This window comes from Pristiophorus japonicus, chromosome 2 (assembly GCF_044704955.1).
Source record: "Pristiophorus japonicus isolate sPriJap1 chromosome 2, sPriJap1.hap1, whole genome shotgun sequence".
NCBI lineage: Eukaryota > Metazoa > Chordata > Chondrichthyes > Pristiophoridae > Pristiophorus > Pristiophorus japonicus.
Window position 1 is genome coordinate 370,362,782 of NC_091978.1, and position 20,964 is coordinate 370,383,745.

General features: G+C 53.5%; 1 protein-coding gene across 2 annotated transcripts in view; it reads right to left on the reverse strand.

Moving 5' to 3' along the window:
- Nucleotides 1-20,964, reverse strand: part of LOC139235079 (MOB kinase activator 1B) — a 63,535-nt gene that overhangs the window by 4,393 nt on the left and 38,178 nt on the right. For both annotated transcript variants that reach the window (XM_070866219.1, XM_070866227.1), the window contains exons 2-4: nt 16,310-16,476; nt 15,120-15,213; nt 3,925-4,058 (exon numbers count right to left, since the gene is read on the reverse strand). In XM_070866219.1, coding sequence (XP_070722320.1) covers nt 3,925-4,058; nt 15,120-15,213; nt 16,310-16,476 — 395 coding nt within the window. The remainder of the gene's footprint in view (nt 1-3,924; nt 4,059-15,119; nt 15,214-16,309; nt 16,477-20,964) is intronic.

Below are 20,964 nucleotides of genomic sequence, written 5' to 3' on the forward strand. Positions count from 1 at the left end.
TTTTAGTGATGTTGGTTGAGGGATAAATATTGGCCCCAGGACACCGGGGAGAACTCCCCTGCTCTTCTTCGAAATAATGCCGCAGGATCTTATATGTCCACTCAAAAGAGCTGACGGGGCTTCCGTTTAACGTCTCATCCAAAAGACGATACCTCCGACAGTGCAGCGCTCCCTCAGTACTGCCCCTCCGACAGTGCGGCGCTCTCTCAGTACTGCCCCTCCGACAGTGCGGCACTCCCTCAGTACTGCCCCTCCGACAGTGCGGCACTCCCTCAGTACTGCCCCTCCGACAGTGCGGCACTCCCTCAGTACTGCCCTCCGACAGTGCGGCACTTCCTCAGTACTGCTCCTCCGACAGTGCGGTACTCCCTCAGTACTGCACTGGGAGTGTCAGCCTAGATTTTTATGCTCAAGTCTCTGGAGTGGGTCTTGAACCCACAACCTTCTGACCTAGAGGTGAGGGTGCTACCCACTGAGACACAGCTGACAGTCGATATTCACTCTAATTTTCCTTTGTGCATGGTCCCTTTAAATTTGCTGTGTGATCGTGTATTGCCCAGAATGTCTTGCTGCGTGAGGAGCCGGTGGGCGTCCTGCGCGGGGCCTGCCAATTGGTCAGCGTCCTGCGCGGGACCTGCCGATTGGTCAGCGTCCTGCGCGGGATCTCGCGATTGGTCGGCGTCCTGCGCGGGGCCTAGCGATTGGTCAGCATCCTGCGCGGGACCTCGCGATTGGTCAGCATCCTGCGCGGGACCTGCCGATTGGTCAGCATCCTGCGCGGGACCTGCCGATTGGTCAGCGTCCTGCGCGGGGCCTCGCGATTGGTCAGCGTCCTGCGCGGGGCCTCGCGATTGGTCAGCATACTGTGCGGGACCTTGCGATTGGTCAGCATCCTGCGCGGGGCCTCGCGATTGGTTAGCATCCTGTGCGGGGCCTCGCGATTGGTCAGCGTCCTGCGCGGGACCTGCCGATTGGTCAGCGTCCTGCGCGGGGCCTCGCGATTGGTCAGCGCCCTGCGCCCCTTCGGGGGAACATTGCGGACAATCATTAATCCGGGGAGTCTCCTTATTAAACCAGCAACCTCCAACTAATCCCTCTTGGTCATCATCTACATATTGCCTTTAACGCAGGAAACATCTCCAAGGCACCTCAGATTGGCTGAAAGACTTTAAAAAGATCGCTGTTTGAAAGAGCTGGAACAGGCTAGTCGGACCGAGTGGCCTACTTCGCTACTCTCTGATTCTAACCAAACGTGAATCATTGGCGATCCGTCTCACTGCTGTTCGTGGGATCGCTGTGTGTCTGAAAATTGGTTGGTGGCGACATTGTCAGATAAAGCAACAACAGCCACTGCACATTTAAACAGAATGAAATGTCTGTGAAGCATTGTAGCCGTGTCCAGGATGTAAATGTCTCCTCACTGTCTACAGCGCTGCCTAAATACGACACTGTGATTGGAATTGGCCAGGATCAGTGCGCCAACGCTTTATAGTTCGCTGTGCGCAATGAATGCTTACAACGTCCAACAGTTGTTACAATGCTGGAATATTGGATTACTAAAACAATTTGGTCAGTGCAACAGACACAAAAAATGTCAAATTATTGTGATCTCCAATTAAACTAGACCGGGAAATTCGTTACCGCCCCGTCTACATCCGCGAGACGCGATTCATAGAAACATAGAAACATAGAAAATGGGTGCAGGAGTAGGCCATTCGGCCCTTCTAGCCTGCACCGCCATTCAATGAGTTCATGGCTGAACATGCAACTTCAGTACCCCATTCCTGCTTTCTCACCATACCCCTTGATTCCCCTAGTAGTAAGGACTTCATCTAACTCCTTTTTGAATATATTTAGTGAATTGGCCTCAACAACTTTCTGTGGTAGAGAATTCCACAGGTTCACCACTCTCTGGGTGAAGAAATTCCTCCTCATCTCGGTCCTAAATGGCTTCCCCCTTATCCTTAGACTGTGACCCCTGGTTCTGGACTTCCCCAACATTGGGAACATTCTTCCTGCATCTAACCTGTCTAACCCCGTCAGAATTTTATGAGCCCTTCCCCCCCCCCCGCGTAATTGGGGTTACCTCCCCTGAGAGGAAGGGGAGCGCAGAAAAAACGCGCGGCACTCCGTCTCGGGGGCGGTAACGGGGCAGGAGCGGAGTACGCCGGGCCTAGCGTCTCCGGGTAGAAGAGGGACCATCATCATCATCATCATCATAGGCAGTCCCTCGGAATCGAGGAAGACTTGTTCCCAGTCTTAGAATGAGTCTTTTGGTGGCTGAACAGTCCAATACGAGAACCACAGTCCCTGTCACAGGTGGGACAGACAGTGGTTGAGGGAAGGGGTGGGTGGGACTGGTTTGCCGCACGCTCCTTCCGCTGCCTGCGCTTGGTTTCTGCATGCTCTCGGCGACGAGACTCGAGGTGCTCAGCGCCCTCCCGGATGCACTTCCTCCACTTAGGGCGGTCTTTGGCCAGGGACTCCCAGGTGTCGGTGGGGATGTTGCACTTTATCAGGGAGGCTTTGAGGGTGTCCTTGTAAAGTTTCCCCTGCCCACCTGGGGCTCGCTTGCCGTGTAGGAGTTCCGAGTAGAGCGCTTGCTTTGGGAGTCTTGTGTCAGGCATGCGGACAATGTGGCCTGCCCAGCGGAGCTGGGCAAGTGTGGTCAGTGTTTCGATGCTGGTGATGTTGGCCTGGTCGAGGACGCTAACGTTGGTGCGTCTGTCCTCCCAGGGGATTTGTAGGATCTTGCGGAGACATCGTTGGTGGTATCTCTCCAGCGACTTTAGGTGTCTACTGTACATGGCGCGCAACACTTCGCCTCGGGGGCGCCAGTGGGGCGGGAGCGGGGCCTAGCGTCTCCGGGTAGAAGGGGGTCCTCTCCCTTCATTAAAGGGGAGGGCCAAGCTGCCGACTCTGTGGGTCCCCTCCGGGACCACCGGGGAGTGGGGGGGCCGTGGCATCAGCCTGGCAGTATTGGGTAGACCGGATCGTGGCAAGGACCCCGTGTTCCGGGAGGCAGCTGGCCGCCACCGGTAAGCCGGCAGGATTTTTTTTCCGGCACACGACACCTCCCCTTTAACCAGCGCCCCGCGAGCGATCGGCCGCCGTGTACGCACTCCGTGAATCTCCCAAGGCGAAAAGGGGGCGCTGCGCACGGTGATGATGTCGTCAACGCCGGCGCAGCGGGACGGGCGTTACCGGTTACCACCACCGCTAAACTTCAGTCGTTAGTGGCACCGCACCTAGGCTCAGAGACGGTTCACCAAGTTAATACCGGAGATGAGAGAGTTGACTTATGAGGAAAGGTTGAGTAGGTTGGAATTCAGAAGAATGAGAGGTGATCTTATCGAAACGTATAAGATTATGAGGGGGCTCGACAAGGTGGATGCAGAGAGGATGTTTCCACTGATGGGGGAGACTAGAACTAGAGGGCATGATCTTAGAATAAGGGGCCGTCCATTTAAAACTGAGATGAGGAGGAATTTCTTCTCTCTGAGGGTTGTAAATCTGTGGAATTCGCTGCCCCAGAGAGCTGTGGAGGCTGGGACATTGAATACATTTAAGACAGAAATAGACAGTTTCTTAACTGATAAGGGGATAATTGGTTTATGGGGAGCGGGCGGGGAAGTGGAGCTGAGTCCATGATCGGATCAGCCATGATCGTATTAAATGGCGGAGCAGGCTCGAGGGGCCATATGGCCGACTCCTGCTCCTATTTCTTATGTTCTTAAACCCGTTGGGGCATTACGGGAGGCGCAAGTGACCCCAATTTCTCCCCTACAATCCCCCACCACCCCCGTACATCTTGCAAAATTCACCCCAACATTTTTATTTTCTAACTGCCAGGCCATCGAAGTTTACCAAAAATAAATTGCTGCAGCCAGAAGTGACCTTTGCCCCCCTGGTTTGACCTTTTACCTATTTTGGACGGGAAGAGCATCTCATCGTCCAGCTGGTCCTGGACCCAGGTCATCAGGTAATCAATGTACTTCGGTGCGGAACATTTAATCGGCTTCTTAATGTTCGTTCCGTCGGCCCAGTGATACTCGTACCTGGAGAATGGCGGGGAAAGACAGATAGACATTCACATACAGGAGAATTAGATCGAGTGTACGGCCCAGGAACAGGCCATTGGGCCCCACCGCTCCGTGCCGGGGTTTATGCCCCACCGCTCCGTGCCGGGGTTTATGTCCCACCGCTCCGTGCCGAGGTTTATGCTCCACACCAGCCCCCTCCCACCCCTCTCCATCTCCTCCCATCACCATATCCTTCTATTCCTTTCTCCCTCATGTGTTTATCCAGCCTCCCCTTAAATACATCGATACTATTCACCTCAACCCCTCCCTGTGGCAGCGAGTTCCACATTCTCACCGCTCTCTGGGTAAAGAGGTTTCTCCTGAATTCCCCATTGGGTTTATTAGTGACTGTCTGATATTGATGGCCCACTAATTCTCGGGACTGAAATTGGCGCTCCTGACAAGGCCTCTGAGCGCCTAACCGCGGCGGCGATGGGCCGGCGCAGATTGGTCACCAACTCGCCGCGGAGGAGCCGCCATTTTTCAAATTGCCCTTGCTCAGGGGGTGGAGCGGTGTAGCGGATCGCTCCGCCCGTTTTCCCACCACGGCGTACACGCGCGGACCCCTTACCGACCAGAGGCGACCCTTTCCCGAAATTGCCCCACGGGAAATATCCCTTTGGCGGAATTGCCCCGCGGAACTGGCCCCGCCACCAGCCGGTTAACTCCGACAGTTTTTTTGTGTGGGTGCCTGTTGGTCCTCGTTGGTTGGTGACGCGGGCTGCCACTAAAGGGGGGAGGGTGGGCGCTGCCGGAGACCCCATTGTGGTTTTTATTGTCGGCCAACTGCCTGGTCAGCCCTGACAATTGTGCCCCAGGTTCGGCTGGGTCACCAACAGGCAGCCTGGCACGAACACCCTTCTTGGGCACCAGGCCGCTAGCCCGGCCGAAACCCTCCCTGGGGGCAATTCCGGGGGAGGGCGCTCTGGCCTCCGTCTGCCCTCGAGGCGCTAACAAGCCTCTCTGAGTGGGGCAATTTCAGCCCCTTTTTACACACCGAGGTATTATAACCGAATGATAATGCAACCAATCACCTTGATTCAAGTCCCACTCCAGAAACTTGAGCACATAAATCTAGCCTGACACTCCCGGTGCAGTACTGAGGGAGTGCCGCACTGTCGGAGGTGCCGTGTATTGGAAGAGACGTTAAACCGAGGCCCTGTCTGCTCTCTCAGGTCGACGCAATAAACTGCAGCAACTCGCCAAGGCTTCTTCGGCAGCACCTCCCAAACCCACGACCTCTACCACCTAGAAGGTCAAGGGCAGCAGGCGCATGGGAACACCACCACCTCCACGTTCCCCTCCCAGTCACACACCATCCCGACTTGGAAATATATCGGCCGTTCCTTCATCGTCGCTGGGTCACAATCCTGGAACTCCCTCCCTAACAGCACTGTGGGAGCACCTTCACCACACGGACTGCAGCGGTTCAAGAAGGCGGCTCACCACCACCTTCTCAAGGGGCAGTTAGGGATGGGCAATAAATGCCAGCCTTGCCAGCGACGCCCACATCCCAGGAACAAATATAAACAAAAAATGCAACAAGGTAAACAGGGTGACTGCAGTTTGAAACGCACAAACGGTCTGATTGAAGCACAGTGCCTTAAATTCTGCCCGCAGGGTTTGGTTTGCTTACAACGGTCATCGCTTAAAGGTTTCAGTTTAGATAAACAAAGAACAAAAGCAGAACCAGCGATATTTTCCGTGGGCTTGTCACGTGACTGCACACACCAATGGCAGCGCAGTCACGCGGAGAAAGGCATTCAACATCGTCAATGACATCATTTTTTCATCATTCAGAATTGTGCAAACTCCTGTTTCAGGCATTGTTTCAACGCTGAGCCCCAGTACCAGTATTTTACTGCACTCTTTTGTGAGCTCTACAATTACTTTACAACAACTTGCATTTGGATAGCGTCTTTAACGTCCCAAGGCGCTTCACGTAGGGATGATCAGACACAGTTTGACACCAAGCTGCACAAGGATATTAGGGACAGGCCACCAAAAGCTTGGTCAAAGAGGACAGTTTTTAGAAGCATCTTAAAGGAGGAAAGAGAGGTAGAGAGGCGGAGAGGTATAGGGAGGGAGTTCCAGAGCTTGGGGCCCAGGCGACAGAAGGCACGGCCACCAATGGTGGAGCGATTATAATCAGGGATGCTCAGGAGGGCAGAATTAGAGGAGCGCAGACATCTCGGGGGGTTGTGGGACTGGAGGAGATTCATCATCATCATCATCATAGGCAGTCCCCCGGAATCGAGGAAGACTTGCTTCCGCTCTTAAAATGGGTCCTTAGGTGGCTGAACAGTCCAATACGAGAGCCACAGATGGGACAGACAGTGGTTGAGGGTAGGGGAGGGTGGGACAGGTTTGCCGCATGCTCCTTCCGCTGCCTGCGCTTGGTTTCTGCATGCTCTCGGCGACGAGACTCGAGGTGCTCAGCGCCCTCCCGGATGCACTTCCTCCACTTAGGGCGGTCTTTGGCCATGGACTCCCAGGTGTCGGTGGGGATGTTGCACTTTATCAGGGAGGCTTTGAGGGTGTCCCTGTAACGTTTCCTCTGCCCACCTGGGGCTCGTTTGCCATGAAGGAGTTCCGAGTAGAGCACTTGCTTTGGGAGTCTTGTATCTGGCATGCGAACTATGTGGCCTGCATATTACAGATAGGGAGGGGTGAGGGCCATGGAGGGATTTGAAAACAAGGGTGAGAATTTTAAACTCGAGGTATTGCCGGACTGGGAGCCAATATAGGTCAGAAAGCACAGGGGGTGATGGGTGAGTGGGACTTGGTGTGAGTTAGGACACGGGCTGCAGAGTTTTGGATCACCTCAAGTTTATGGAGGGTGCAAGGACACTTCACTAATTGTGGCTCATAAAGGAACTGAGGCCCAGAAATTGGCATCGGTATACTGCACTGTTGGAGGGGCAGTACTGAGGGAGAGCCGCACTGTCGGAGGGGCAGTACTGAGGGAGCACTGCACTGTCGGAGGGGCAGTACTGAGGGAGAGCCGCACTGTCGGAGGGGCAGTACTGAGGGAGCACTGCACTGTCGGAGGGGCAGTACTGAGGGAGCGCCGCACTGTCGGAGGGGCAGTACTGAGAGAGAGCCGCACTGTCAGAGGGGCAGTACTGAGGGAGCGCCGCACTGTCGGAGAGGCAGTACTGAGGGAGTGCTGCACTGTCGGAGGGGCAGTACTGAGGGAGTGCCGCACTGTCGGAGGGGCAGTACTGAGGGAGTGCAGCACTGTCGGAGGGGCAGCCTTTCAGATGAGATGTTAAACTGAGGCCCTGTCTGTTCTCTCAGGTGGACGTAAAAGATCCCATGGCACTATTTTGAAGAAGAGCAGGGGGAGTTCTCCCTGGTGTCCTGGGGCCAATATTTATCCCTGAACCAACATCACTAAAATACAGATTATCTGGTCATTATCACATTGCTGTGTGTGGGAGCTTGCTGTGCGCAAATTGGCTGCTGCGTTTCCCACAATACAACAGTAAATTGATTGTGAAGTGCTTTGGGACATCATGAGGTCGTGAAAGATTCTTTTTTTCTTAGTCTCACGTCACAGCCAAGGCCATTCTGAAGAGGCCCTGCCATATTTTATGAGCTTAATTAATCGTATACTTGCAAAGGATGCAGTAAAATTAGTTATTTGGACTCGGATCTCAAAGGGTATGTGAAATGCGGTTTTACGCAATGCTGAGTTCTCACATGACGGCCACACCCGCAATGTCCCATGCGTATCGCCGCACAGATCTGCTGACCATTGCGTGCTGTCATCTGACAAACAAAAAAAAGTTCTGCTTTTGTCCCAAAATCTGTTCAAACTAAAACCTTTAATTGCTGACTATCTGTGGCAAATTGGACAGCCTTGAAGCAGTTCCTCTTTATAACATCAACTGAAAGGAGTCACGTTTCTATAGCGCCTTTCACGACCACAAGACGTCCCAAAGCGTTTTACAGCCAATGAAGTACTTTTGGAGTGTAGTCACTGTTGTAATGTGGGAAATGCGGCAGCCAATTTGTGCACAGCAAGCTCCCACACACAGCAATGTGATAATGACCAGATAATCTGTATTTTACTGATGTTGATTGCAGGATAAATATTGGCCCCAGGACACCGGGGATAACTCCCCTGCTCTTCTTCAAAATAGTGGCAGGGGATTTATACATCCACCTGAGAGGGCAGACGGGGCCTCGGTTTAACGTTTCATCCGAAGGACAGCACCTCCGACAGTGCCGCGCTCCTTCAGTACCGCCCCTCCGGCAGTGCGGCACTCCCTCAGTACAGCCCCTCCAACAGTGCGGCACTCCCTCAGTACTGCCCCTCCGACAGTGCGGCGCTCCCTCAGTACTGCCCCTCCGACAGTGCGGCGCTCCCTCAGTACTGCCCCTCCGACAGTGTGGCGCTCCCTCAGTACTGCCCCTCCGACAGTGCGGCACTCCCTCAGTACTGCCCCTCCGACAGTGCGGCGCTCCCTCAGTACTGCCCCTCCGACAGTGCGGCGCTCCCTCAATCCTTGTGCTGTGTACTGGAGAACTGGAGAACGGTCAATGTAGTACTCATTTTTAAAAAGGGAGATGAGCTAATCCAGATAATTACAGGCCATTTAGTTTAACAACCATGATCAGGGAAAATTTTAGAGCCTTAAATTAAGGCTGAAATTACCATGTATCTAGATAAAGAGAAAATAGGAGGCAGTATGGATTTCAAATCTCAGAATCTTTGAGGAGGTATTGGATGTAGTAGTGGAGGTAAATGCAGCGGATGGGGTTTACATGGACTAGGAAAGTCTTTGACAAAGTACCATGGGAGATTGAGGGGTATGGAATTAGAGGAAGGATAGCAAACTTAAATAAAAGTTGGTTCGAAGGATGAAACCATAGTGTAGGCATTAATAGCAGGTATTCAGGATGGTTGGAAGTGAGTGGTGGTGTCCACACGTTTCAGTTCTGGGGTCACTTATGTGCATTTTGCCGATCAATGATTTGTATATAGGCCGAGACGGAGTAGTGTCCAAATTTACTGATACTAAATAGGAGACATAGTTAATTTTTTAGAAGACCAAAGGAAGCTCCAGCGAGATATTGGAAAGATGGGAAAGGGCTTAAAAAGTGGCAAATGGAATTCAATTCTATTGGATTAGGTGATTGAAAGGATTGGGTAAATGTGGGGTAGTGAAGTTGCATGATCAGCCATGATCTTATTGAATGGTGGTACAGGCTCGAAGGGTCAAATGGCCTACTCCTGCACCTATTTTTTAAGTTTCTATGTCCTGCCCCTCCAACAGTGCGGCGCTCCCTCAGTACCGCCCCTCCGACAGTGCGCCGCTCCCTCAGTACTGCCCCTCCGACAGTGCGGCGCTCCCTCAGTACTGCCCCTCCGAGAGTGCGCCGATCCCTCAGTACTGCCCCTCCGACAGTGCGGCGCTCCCTCAGCATTGCCCCTCCGACAGTGCGCCGCTCCCTCAGCATTGCCCCTCCAACAGTGCAGCGCTCCCTCAGTACTGCCCCTCCGACAGTGCGCCGCTCCCTCAGTACTGCCCCTCCAACAGTGCGGCGCTCCCTCAGTACTACCCCTCCGACAGTGCGCCGCTCCCTCAGTACGGCCCCTCCGACAGTGCGCCGCTCCCTCAGTACTGCCCCTCCGACAGTGCCGCACTCCCTCAGAACTGCCCCTCTGACAGTGCGGCACTCCCTCAGTACTGCCCCTCCGACAGTGCCGCACTCCCTCAGTACTGTCCCTCCGACAGTGCAGCGCTCCCTCAGTACTGCCCCTCCGACAGTGCCGCACTCCCTCAGTACTGCCCCTCCGACAGTGCCGCACTCCCTCAGTACTGTCCCTCCGACAGTGCAGCGCTCCCTCAGTACTGTCCCTCCGACAGTGCAGCGCTCCCTCAGTACTGCCCCTCCGACAGTGCCGCACTCCCTCAGTACTGCCCCTCCGACAGTGCCGCACTCCCTCAGTACTGTCCCTCCGACAGTGCAGCGCTCCCTCAGTACTGTCCCTCCGACAGTGCAGCGCTCCCTCAGTACTGTCCCTCCGACAGTGCAGCGCTCCCTCAGTACTGCATGGAGAATGTCAGCCTAAACTTTTGAGCTCAAGTCCCTGGAGTGGGACTTGAACACACAACCTTCTGACTCAGAGGCGAGAGAACTGCCCACTGAGCCACAGCTGACACACTGAATTTAAAATTTAAAACAACTTACGGTGCCTGGGGGGAGGGGGTGGAGGCTGGGGGTGGGGTAGGGGAGTCCTGCAAGAAGGATGCTGATGTCGCCGAGTCCGGATGTAATCACATTGTGGTCGTGAGGGCAGGACAGAAGCAATGGATGTTGGGGGGGGGTGTGCAGGCGGTGATGAATATGACGAGGGAGGGGGGGGGGAATCTGTAGCTCAATCAAACCGAACCCTGAGCAATGTTTAGTGTAGTGCCACCCCAGCCTGTGGAGAGTTATGAAGGCCAACATTTAGACGAGGTAAATACCAGGACAATGGATGGAAACTTTGTCACCTCCATAAAAACATAAGAAATAGGAGCAGGAGTAGATCATACGGCCCCTCGAGCCTCCATCGTTTAATACGATCATGGCTGATCTGATCATGGACTCAGGTCCACTTCCCTGCCCACTCCCCATAACCCCTTATCCCTTATCGGTTAAGAAACTGTCTATTTCTGTCTTAAATGTATTCAATGTCCCAGCTTCCACAGCTCTCTGAGGCAGCGCATTCCACAGATTTACAACCTTCAGAGAAGAAATTCCTCCTCATCTCAGTTTTAAATGGGTGGCCCCTTATTCTAAGACCATGCCCCCTAGTTCTAGTCTCCCCCATCAGTGGAAACATCCTCTCTGCATCCATCTTTTCCCCTCATAATCTTATATGTTTCGATAAGATCACCTCTCATTTTTCTGAATTCCAATGTGTATAGGCCCAACCTACTCAACCTATCTTCATAAGTCAACCCCCTCATCTCTGGAATCAACCGAGTGAACCTCCTCTGAACTGCCTCCAAAGCAAGTATATCCTTTCGTAAATATGGAAACCAAAACTTACGCTGTATTCCAGGTGTGGCCTCACTAATACCATGTATAACTGTAGCAAGACTTCCCTGCTTTTATACTCCATCCCCTTTGCAATAAAGGCCAACATTCCATTGGCCTTCCTGATCACTTGCTGCACCTGCATACTAACCTTTTGTGTTTCATGCACCAGACTCGACTATTCCAGTGCTCAATTGACCGACCTCCCACCTTCCACCCTCTGTAAACCTCAGGTCATCCAAAACTCTGCTGACCCATGTCCTAACTCGCACCAAGTCCCACTCACCCATCACCCGCTGTGCTCGCTGCCCCGTGTCCTAACTCGCACCGAGTCCCGCTCACCCATCACCCCCTGTGCTCGCTACCCCGAGTCCTAACTCGCACCGAGTCCCGCTCACCCATCACCCCCTGTGCTTGCTGCACCCGTGTCCTAACTCGCACCGAGTCCCGCTCACCCATCACCCCCTGTGCTCACTGCCCTGTGTCCTAACTCACACCAAGTCCCGCTCACCCATCACCCCCTGTGCTCGCTGCCCCGTGTCCTAATTCGCACCAAGTCCCACTCACCCATCACCCCCTGTGCTCACTGCCCTGTGTCCTAATTCGCACCAAGTCCCGCTCACCCATCACCCCCTGTGCTCGCTGCCCCGTGTCCTAATTCGCACCAAGTCCCGCTCACCCATCACCCCCTGTGCTCGCTGCCCCGTGTCCTAACTCGCACCCAGTCCCGCTCACCCATCACCCCCTGTGCTCGCTGCCCCGTGTCCTAACTCACACCCAGTCCCGCTCACCCATCACCCCCTGTGCTCGCTGACCCGTGTCCTAACCCACACCCAGTCCCGCTCACCCATCACCCCCTGTGCTCGCTGACCCACAGTACCTCCCAGTCCGGCGACACCCCAACCCCCCACAAAATATTTGTATCCTCCAATCCTCTGCGCCACTCAATTCCGCATCCTACCCTCCCCCAGTTGTAAATGATATTCTCGCAGACCAATTGAAGAGCCAGAGGAGGTGCACGGTAATCTGAAGCCTCGCTGGAGATTGTGCACCTGTTCACTGCCAAACACCCAAACTCTTCGAAACCGCTCAAACACAACAGCTGCCACCAAAACACGCAGCTGTCTGATGCTGGACACAGGCGGAACAGAAGTGAATGGCACGTCAAGGCGATTCATGGCCCTGAAATACAGCGCTCTACAAACGCAAAGTTGTAATGTATTTACTTCACGTGTTCTTCGCTTAAGAATTCATAGTAACTTCATCATCATCATAGGCAGTCCCTCGAAATCGAGGAAGACTTGCTTCCACTCTTAACATGAGTTCTCAGGTGACTGAACATTCCAATAAGAGAACCACATTCCCTGTCACAGGTGGGTCAGATGGTCGTTGAGGGAAGGGGTGGGGAGTCTGGTTTGCCGCACGCTCCTTCCGCTGCCTGCGCTTGGTTTCTGCATGCTCTCGGCGACGAGACTCGAGGTGCTCAGCGCCCTCCTGGATGCACTTCCTCCACTTAGGACGGCCTTTGGCCAGGGACTCCCAGGTGTCAGTGAGGATATTGCACTTTATCAGGGAGGCTTTGAGGGTGTCCTTGTAACGTTTCCTCTGCCCACCTTTGGCTCGTTTGCCATGAAGGAGCTCCGAGTAGAGCGCTTGCTTTGGGAGTCTCGTGTCGGGCATGCAAACAATGTGGCCCTGCCCAGCGGAGCTGGTCGAGTGTGGTCAGTGCTTCAATGCTGGGGATGTTGGCCTGGTCGAGGTTGCTATTAAGAACGAGTTGGTTTATTAACAAAGGTTTAACAATCACACTACACATTACCAGTTCATCCACCAGGCTCACAACTGCATACCTCATCGTGGATCCCCCGAACCCAACTGGCTGGGGTTTTATTTCTCCTATTTCTTATGAACTTATGGGTTATGGGGAGCGGCCAGGGAAGTGGAGTTGAGGCCAGGATCAGATCAGCCATGATCTTATTGAATGGCGGAGCAGGCTCGAGGGGCCATATGGCCGACTCCTGCTCCTATTTCTTATGTACTTATGTGCTAATTGAATCTTGGGAACATTACGTGACTGGCTGAACCACCCACAACTCAACAGATCTACAAACCCGTGAGCATACTCAGAAAGTCTTTCTTTCTCTCAGAATGAAGCGATATGACGAAGCAAGTAGATAAATACTTCTTACCACAGGAGCCATCTTAAGATAAACAGCTTTGGTTTCACAGCACGCTCGAGCAGGCCGACTGGTTCACTAATCCCTTACATGGCACCAACACCAGGGCATGTGTGCAAAAGCAGTCGGCTTATGTCAACATCAGCCATGGCTCAGTGGGCAGCACCCTCACCTCTGAGTCAGAAGGTTGTGGGTTCAAGTCCCACTCCAGAGACCTGTGCAAAAAATAAGGCTGACACTCCCAGTACAATACTGAGGGAGTGCCGCACTGTCGGAGGGGCAGTACTGAGGGAGCCCCGCACTGTCGGAGGGGCAGGACTGAGGGAGTGCCGCACTGTCGGAGGGGCAGTACTGAGGGAGCCCCGCACTGTCGGAGGGGCAGGACTGAGGGAGTGCCGCACTGTCAGAGGGGCAGTACTGAGGGAGTGCCGCACTGTCGGAGGGACAGTACTGAGGGAGTGCCACACTGTCAGAGGGGCAGTACTGAGGGAGTGCCGCACTGTCGGAGGGACAGTACTGAGGGAGCTCCGCACTGTCGGAGGGGCAGTACTGAGGGAGTGCCGCACTGTCAGAGGGGCAGTACTGAGGGAGTGCCTCACTGTCGGAGGGGCAGGACTGAGGGAGCGGCGCGCCATCGGAGAGGAAAGGCTGAGGGAGTAGTGCACCGTCAGAGGGGCAGTACTGAGGAAGTGCCGCACTGTCAGAGGGGCAGTACTGAGGGAGTGTCGCACTGTCGGAGGGGCAGTACTGAGGGAGTGCCGCACTGTCGGAGGGGCAGTACTGAGGGAGCTCTGCAGTGTCAGAGGGGCAGTACTGAGGGAGCGCCGCACTGTCGGAGGGGCAGTACTGAGGAAGTGCCGCACCGTCGGAGGGGCAGTACTGAGGGAGTGCCGCACTGTCGGAGGGGCAGTACTGAGGGAGTGCTGCACTGTCGGAGGGGCAGTACTGAGGGAGTGCTGCACTGTCGGAGGGGCAAGACTGAGGGAGCTCTGCAGTGTCAGAGGGGCAGTACTGAGGGAGTGTCGCACTGTCGGAGGGGCAGTACTGAGGGAGTGCCGCACCGTCGGAGGGGCAGTACTGAGGGAGTGCCGCACTGTCGGAGGGGCAGTACTGAGGGAGCTCTGCAGTGTCAGAGGGGCAGTACTGAGGGAGGGGCAGTACTGAGGGAGCGCCGCACTGTCGGAGGGGCAGTACTGAGGAAGTGCCGCACCGTCGGAGGGGCAGTACTGAGGGAGTGCCGCACTGTCGGAGGGGCAGTACTGAGGGAGTGCTGCACTGTCGGAGGGGCAGTACTGAGGGAGTGTCGGAGGGGCAGTACTGAGGGAGTGCTGCACTGTCGGAGGGGCAGTACTGAGGGAGTGCTACACTGTCAGAGGGGCAGTACTGAGGGAACGCTGCACTGTCAGAGGTGCTGTCTTTCAGCCGTACATTAAACCAAGGCCCCGTCTGCTCTCTCAGGTGGTGTAAAAGATCCCACGTCATTACTTCGACGAAGAGCAGGGGAGTTATCCCCGGTGTGCTGGGGCCAATATATATCCCTCAATCAACATCGGTAAAACAGATTATCTGGTCATTATCACATTGCTGTGTGTGGGAGCTTGCTGTGCGCAAATTGGCTGCCGCGTTTCCCACATTGCAACAGTAACTACAGTCCAAACGCACTTCATTGGCTATGAAGCGCTTTGGGATGTCCAGTGGTCGTGAAAGGCGCTATATTAATGCATGTCTTTTTATTTTTAATTAAACTTGAGAAATGATGAGAGGCTGAGCAAGAATGCGGATAATGATTATCGGAGTACAAAGGTTTAAACCTGAGACGCACTTTGGGCCAGCAGACATGACGGAGCAGCTCTCCTCAGTGCAGAAGTCCGTTATTGTTCCGTACAGCATGTTGATCTGATTGAAGAAGTCTACAGCTGTGGGGGAAAGAGGGGTTCATTGGAAGAAAAGACAACATGAGTTACAAATTTACTGCGTTAATATTCATCAGTCTATCATGCTTTCAGCAAAACAATGTTGAAAGATCTGACAATGGGTCACTGACCTGAAACGTTAACTCTGTTTCTCTCTCCACTGCTGCCCGACCCGCTGAGTGTTTCCAGCATTTTTCTCATTTCACATTCAGTAACTAGAATCATACGGCACAGGAGGAGGCCATTGGGCCCATCGTGCCTGTGCCGGCTCTGTGACAGAGCGATCCAATCAGTCCCTCTCCCCCACCCCTCCAAATGTTTCCATTCCACCCCCAGAGGGCTAGTGGGTAAAGTAAAGATCGAAAGAGAGAGTGGGAGAGTAAGAAAGGAGAGAGAGAGAGAGAAAGAGGGAGAGAAAGAGATGGAGAAATAGATAAAGAAAGAGAGAAAGGAAGGAGGGAAGGAAGGAAGGAAGGAATGAGGGAAGGAAGGGAGGGAGGGAGGGAGGAAGGAAGGGAGGGAGGAAGACTTGCATTTATATAGTGCCTTTTATGACCACCAGATGTCTCAAAGGCGCTTTACAGCCAATGAAGTAGTTTGGGTGTGTAGTCACTGTTGTAATGTGGGAAACGTGGCAGCTAATTTGCGCACAGCAAGCTCCCATACACAGCAATGTGATAATGACCAGATAATCTGCTTTAGTGATGTTGATTGAGAGATAAATATTGGCCCCAGAACACCGGGGATAACTCCCCTGCTCTTCTTCGGAATACTGTCTGTGGGGAAAACGTCACACTCAAACCCACAACCAATGTGTTTTGCGGTTGGGTTGAAGCACTCTGTCTCACATGCCCTTTGCATTCTCATTCTGTGCAGGACTTTATGGGAAGGGGCACCACCAAATGACCCGTTTGACCCCACAGTGATCCATTGTAGCAATTCTCAAATTGACCATTTGTAGCTGGACAACCCCTATCCCCACCCATAAGAATCGCCACATTTACACTCCCTTTGATATATTTCATTGAATCAGAAGACTGAGGTGAAAAACAAGCCCCCGAGTGTCATGATATGAACAGAACTTTTCTGCGTCACTTACTATTGACGGCAACCCATTCGTTCAGGTCTTCGCCATCGGGCAACATGACAGCCAGGCGCAGATTGCCACTGCCCAGTGTGGCCTCAGCATGCTTCAACAGCTCGTATTGGTGGGACCCTTCTGGAATGTTCTTCTTTGGTTTGAAAGTCCGAGACGAACGGTTTCCACTGTCAAACAACGAATGGCCACAATTAACCACAACAATGTCAACTAGGAATAGACAAAGCTCATACCACACGCACCAAGTCCCGCTCACCCATCACCCCCTGTGCTCACTGCCCCGTGTCCTAACTCACACCTAGTCCCGCTCACCCATCACCCCCTGTGCTCGCTGACACTCATTGGCTCCCGGTCAAACAACGCCTCGATTCCAAAATTCTCATCCTTTACAAATCCCTCCATAGCCCTCGCCCCTCCCTATCTCTGTAATCTCCTCCAGCCCCACAAACCCTCGAGATGTCTGCGCTCCTCTAATTCTGCCCTCCTGAGTATCCCTGATTATAATCGCTCCACCATCGGTGGCCGTGCCTTCTGTTGCCTGGGCCCCAAGCTCTGGAACTCCCTCCCTAAACCTCTCCGCCTCTCTACCTCTCTGTCCTCCTTCAAGACGCTCCTTAAAACCGACCTCTTTTACCAAGCTTTTGGTCACCTGCCCTAATTTCTCTGTATGTGGCTCGGTGTTTGATAATTGCTCCTGTGAAGAATCTTGGGATGCTTTACTAAGTTAAAGGCACTATATAAATGCAAGTAGTTGTTGGTGAACAGAAATTAATTCACTTGGAGTCACAATATTGTTTTTACCAAGGAATTAAAAATTGGAAAAGAAATTGCAAGTAAAAATTGTTCAGGTTTTCGCACTCCGAATCTGAGAGGCCGGAACAAATAACTTGGAACACTCGTTCAGCAACACCTTTGTTATGTCCAGAATAAACTAATGTGATTGAATACTGTAGACTTGAGTAAGTGTGACCTTAGTCTCTTTATTCTAACTCCAGAGTGTTGGTACAGCATGGGAGACCTGCTTATACACAGTGCTCCCAAGCGATCCTGGGATCCCTTGGGACTCCAACAGATATGCCCTCTGGTAGCGATAGAATGCTGGTTACATAGTGTTGCATACATAACACCCTTAAACTAAACTGCCCACAAAAATACTGATTGAAAATAGCGACTAGTCTGTCGACAACAAACATCTCGTTGCTCTTTTCCAGGGAGCAACGAACCTCTGCATTATCATCATCATAGTCAGTCCCTCGGAATCGAGGAAGACTTGCTTCCACTCTTAGAATTAGTTCTTAGGTGGCTGAACAGTCCAATACGAGAGCCACAGTCCCTGTCACAGGTGGGACAGATAGTCGTTGAGGGAAAGGGTGGGTGGGACTGGTTTGCCGGACGCTCCTTCCGCTGCCTGCGCTTGGTTTCTGCATGCTCTCGGCGATGAGACTCAAGGTGCTCAGTGCCGTCCCGGATGCATTTCCTCCACTTAGGGCGGTCTTTGGCCAGGGACTCCCAGGTGTCGGTGCCGATGTTGCTCTTTTTCAGGGAGGCTTTGAGGGTGTCCTTGTAACGTTTCCTCTGCCTACCTTTGGCTTGTTTGCCTTGAAGAAGTTCCGAGTAGAGCGCTTGCTTTGGGAGTCTTGTGTCAGGCATGCGAACAATATGGCCTGCCCAGCGGAGCTGGTCGAGTGTGGTCAGTGCTTCAATGCTGGGGATGTTGGTCTGGTCGAGGACGCTAATGTTGGTGTGTCTGTCCTCCCAGGGGATTTGTAGGATCTTGCGGAGACATCGCTGGTGGTATTTCTCCAGCGACTTGAGGTGTCTACTGTACCTGGTCCATGTCTCTGAGCCATACAGGAGGGCGGGTATCACTACAGCCCTGGAGACCATGAGCTTGGTGACACTTTTGAGGGCCTGGTCTTCAAAAATCTTCAATGTGTTGCCGGCTGGTGTGGTGGGCACAGACTCTCTGCCTTTGGTCTAACTTGAACAATGCTCACTTGTGCCTTGTAGATGGAGGAAAGGCTTTGGGGAGTCAGGAGGTGAGACACTGGCCACAGAATAACCAGCCTCTGACCCGCTCTCGTTGCCACAGTATTTATGTGGCTGGTCCAGTTAATGTTTCTGGTTTCTGGTACAAGAAGGCCGCTCATCACCTCCTTCTCAAGGGCAGCTAGGGATGGGCAATAAATACTGGCCTTGGCAGTGACGCTGAACAACAACGTGTATTTATATAGCGCCTTTAACGTAGTGAAACATCCCAAGGAGCTCCACAGGAGTGTTATGAGATTAAAAAAATGTAACACCAAGCCACATAAGGAGAAATTAGCGCAGGTGACCAAAAGCTTGGTCAAAGAGGTAGGTTTTAAGGAGCGTCTTAAAGGAGGATAGCGAGGTAGAGAGATAGAGAGGTTTAGGGAGGGAGTTCCAGAGCTTGAGGCCCAGACAGCTGAAGGCACGGCCACCAATGGTGGAGCGATTATAATCAGGGATGCTCAAGTGGGCAGAATTAGAGGAGCGCAGACATCTCGGGGGGTTGTGGGGCTGGAGGAGATTACAGAGATAGGGAGGGGCGAGGGCCATGGAGGGATTGGAAAACAAGGATGAGAATTTTGAAATCGAGATGTTGCTTAACTGGGAGCCAATGTAGGTCAGCGAGCACAGGGGGTGATGGGTGAGCGGGACTCGGTGTGAGTTAGGACACGGGGCAGTGAGCACAGGGGGTGATGGGTGAGCGGGACTCGGTGTGAGTTAGGACACGGGGCAGTGAGCACAGGGGGTGATGGGTGAGCGGGACTTGGTGCGAGTTAGGACACGGGACAGCCGAGTTTTGGATCACTTCTAGTTTACTTAGGGTAGAATGTGGGAGGCTGGCCAGGAGTGCGTTGGAATAGTCAAGTCTAGAGGTAACAAAGGCATGGATGAGGGCTTCAGCAGCGGATGAGTTGAGGCAGGGGGTGGAGACGGGCGATGTTACGAAGGTGGAAATAGGCGGTTTTACTTGTGCTGCCCTTATGTGGTCGAAAGCACAAATATGTCACCAAGTTTGCGAACAGTCTGGTTCAGCCTCAGGCAAAAGTCGGGGAAAGGGATGGAGTCAGTGGCCTAGGGAATGGAGTCAGTGGCAGGGACCGAAAACAATGGCTCACATCCCAGAAATGAATAAAAAAAAGAGGGTGCTGGACCGGTTGCTATCCAGGGCCAAGATCGCATCCGCGAGAAGGTCAGTATGTTTATAAAGATCACTGGGTCCGTGTGATCTCCCGGACTGGTGTCCAGCGCCCGAGGGGGTCGGAGCGGGATTGTCCAGAGTATTGCTTCCCTCTTGTTGGCCCTGGGTCTTTTCTCTGGTCCTTTACATCTCCTGGAGATTACTGGGCTGCGGATGGGGGAGGAGGAGGTGGCGGGGGATGGGGCAGGGAGGGCGGGGGAGGAGGTTTGGGAGGGGAGGTTTGGGAGGGGGTGTTGGGGAGGGGTGGGTGGGGTGGGGCAGGGAGGGCGGGGGAGGAGGTTTGGGAGGGGAGTTTGGGGAGGGGAGGTTTGGGAGGGGGTGTTAGGGAGGGGTGGGTGGGGTGGGGCAGGGCGGGCGGGGGAGGAGGTTTGGGAGGGGAGGTTGGGGAGGGGAGGTTGGGGAGGGGGTGTTGAGGAGGGGTGGGTGGGGTGGGGCAGGGACAGGGGCAGTGTCTGGTCATGCTGATCCAGCCACCATGAGGTGGGAGCAGGTGTGACGGACCAGCTGGTGTTTTGCAGCCTGTCCGTTCTGTGTGTTCGGCACAGTAACTCTGCTCAACAATTGTAACTTCCCCTTTCCTCTATCCCCTTCTTATAACAAGAAAATAAATTCATTGTAGTCAGCGCGATCATCCAAGCTGTGACAGTTCCACTTCCACTTACTGAGAGTGGACAGTAATTCCCCACGCTTGCTCCCGTTACATCCCCTTTCTGATTCAAGTTCCACAGCGTAGGCAGAAACACTGATGAAAGCACTGAGTAGTAATAAGTAATTAGTGAGGGTTGGATGGAGCAAGAATAAACCCATCATCAGAGGCAGTCCTTCGGAATCGAGGAAGACTTGCTTCCACTCTAAAAGCGAGTTCTCACTTACTTACTGAACAGTCCAATACGAGAACCACAGTCCCTGTCACAGGTGGGACAGACAGTGGTTGAGGGTAAGGGTGGGTGGGACAGGTTTGCCGCACGCTCCTTCCGCTGCCTGCGCTTGGTTTCTGCACGCTCTCGGCGACGAGACTCGAGGTGCTCAGCGCCCTCCCGGATGCACTTCCTCCACTTAGGGCGGTCTTTGGCCAGGGACTCCCAGGTGTCGGTGGGGATGTTGCACTTTATCAGGGAGGCTTTGAGGGTGTCCCTGTAATGTTTCCTCTGCCCACCTTTGGCTCGGTTGCCGTGAAGGAGTTCCAAGTAGAGCGCTTGCTTTGGGAACCTCGTGTCGGGGCATGCGGACAATGTGGCCCTGCCCAGCGGAGCTGATCGAGTGTGGTCAGTGCTTCAATGCTGGGGATGTTGGGCTGGTCGAGGACACTAACATTGGTGCGGCTGTCCTCCCAGGGGATTTGTAGGATCTTGTGGAGGCACCGTTGGTGATATTTCTCCAGTGACTTGTGGTTACAAAGTTAATTTGTAACACAGATGAAAGCACT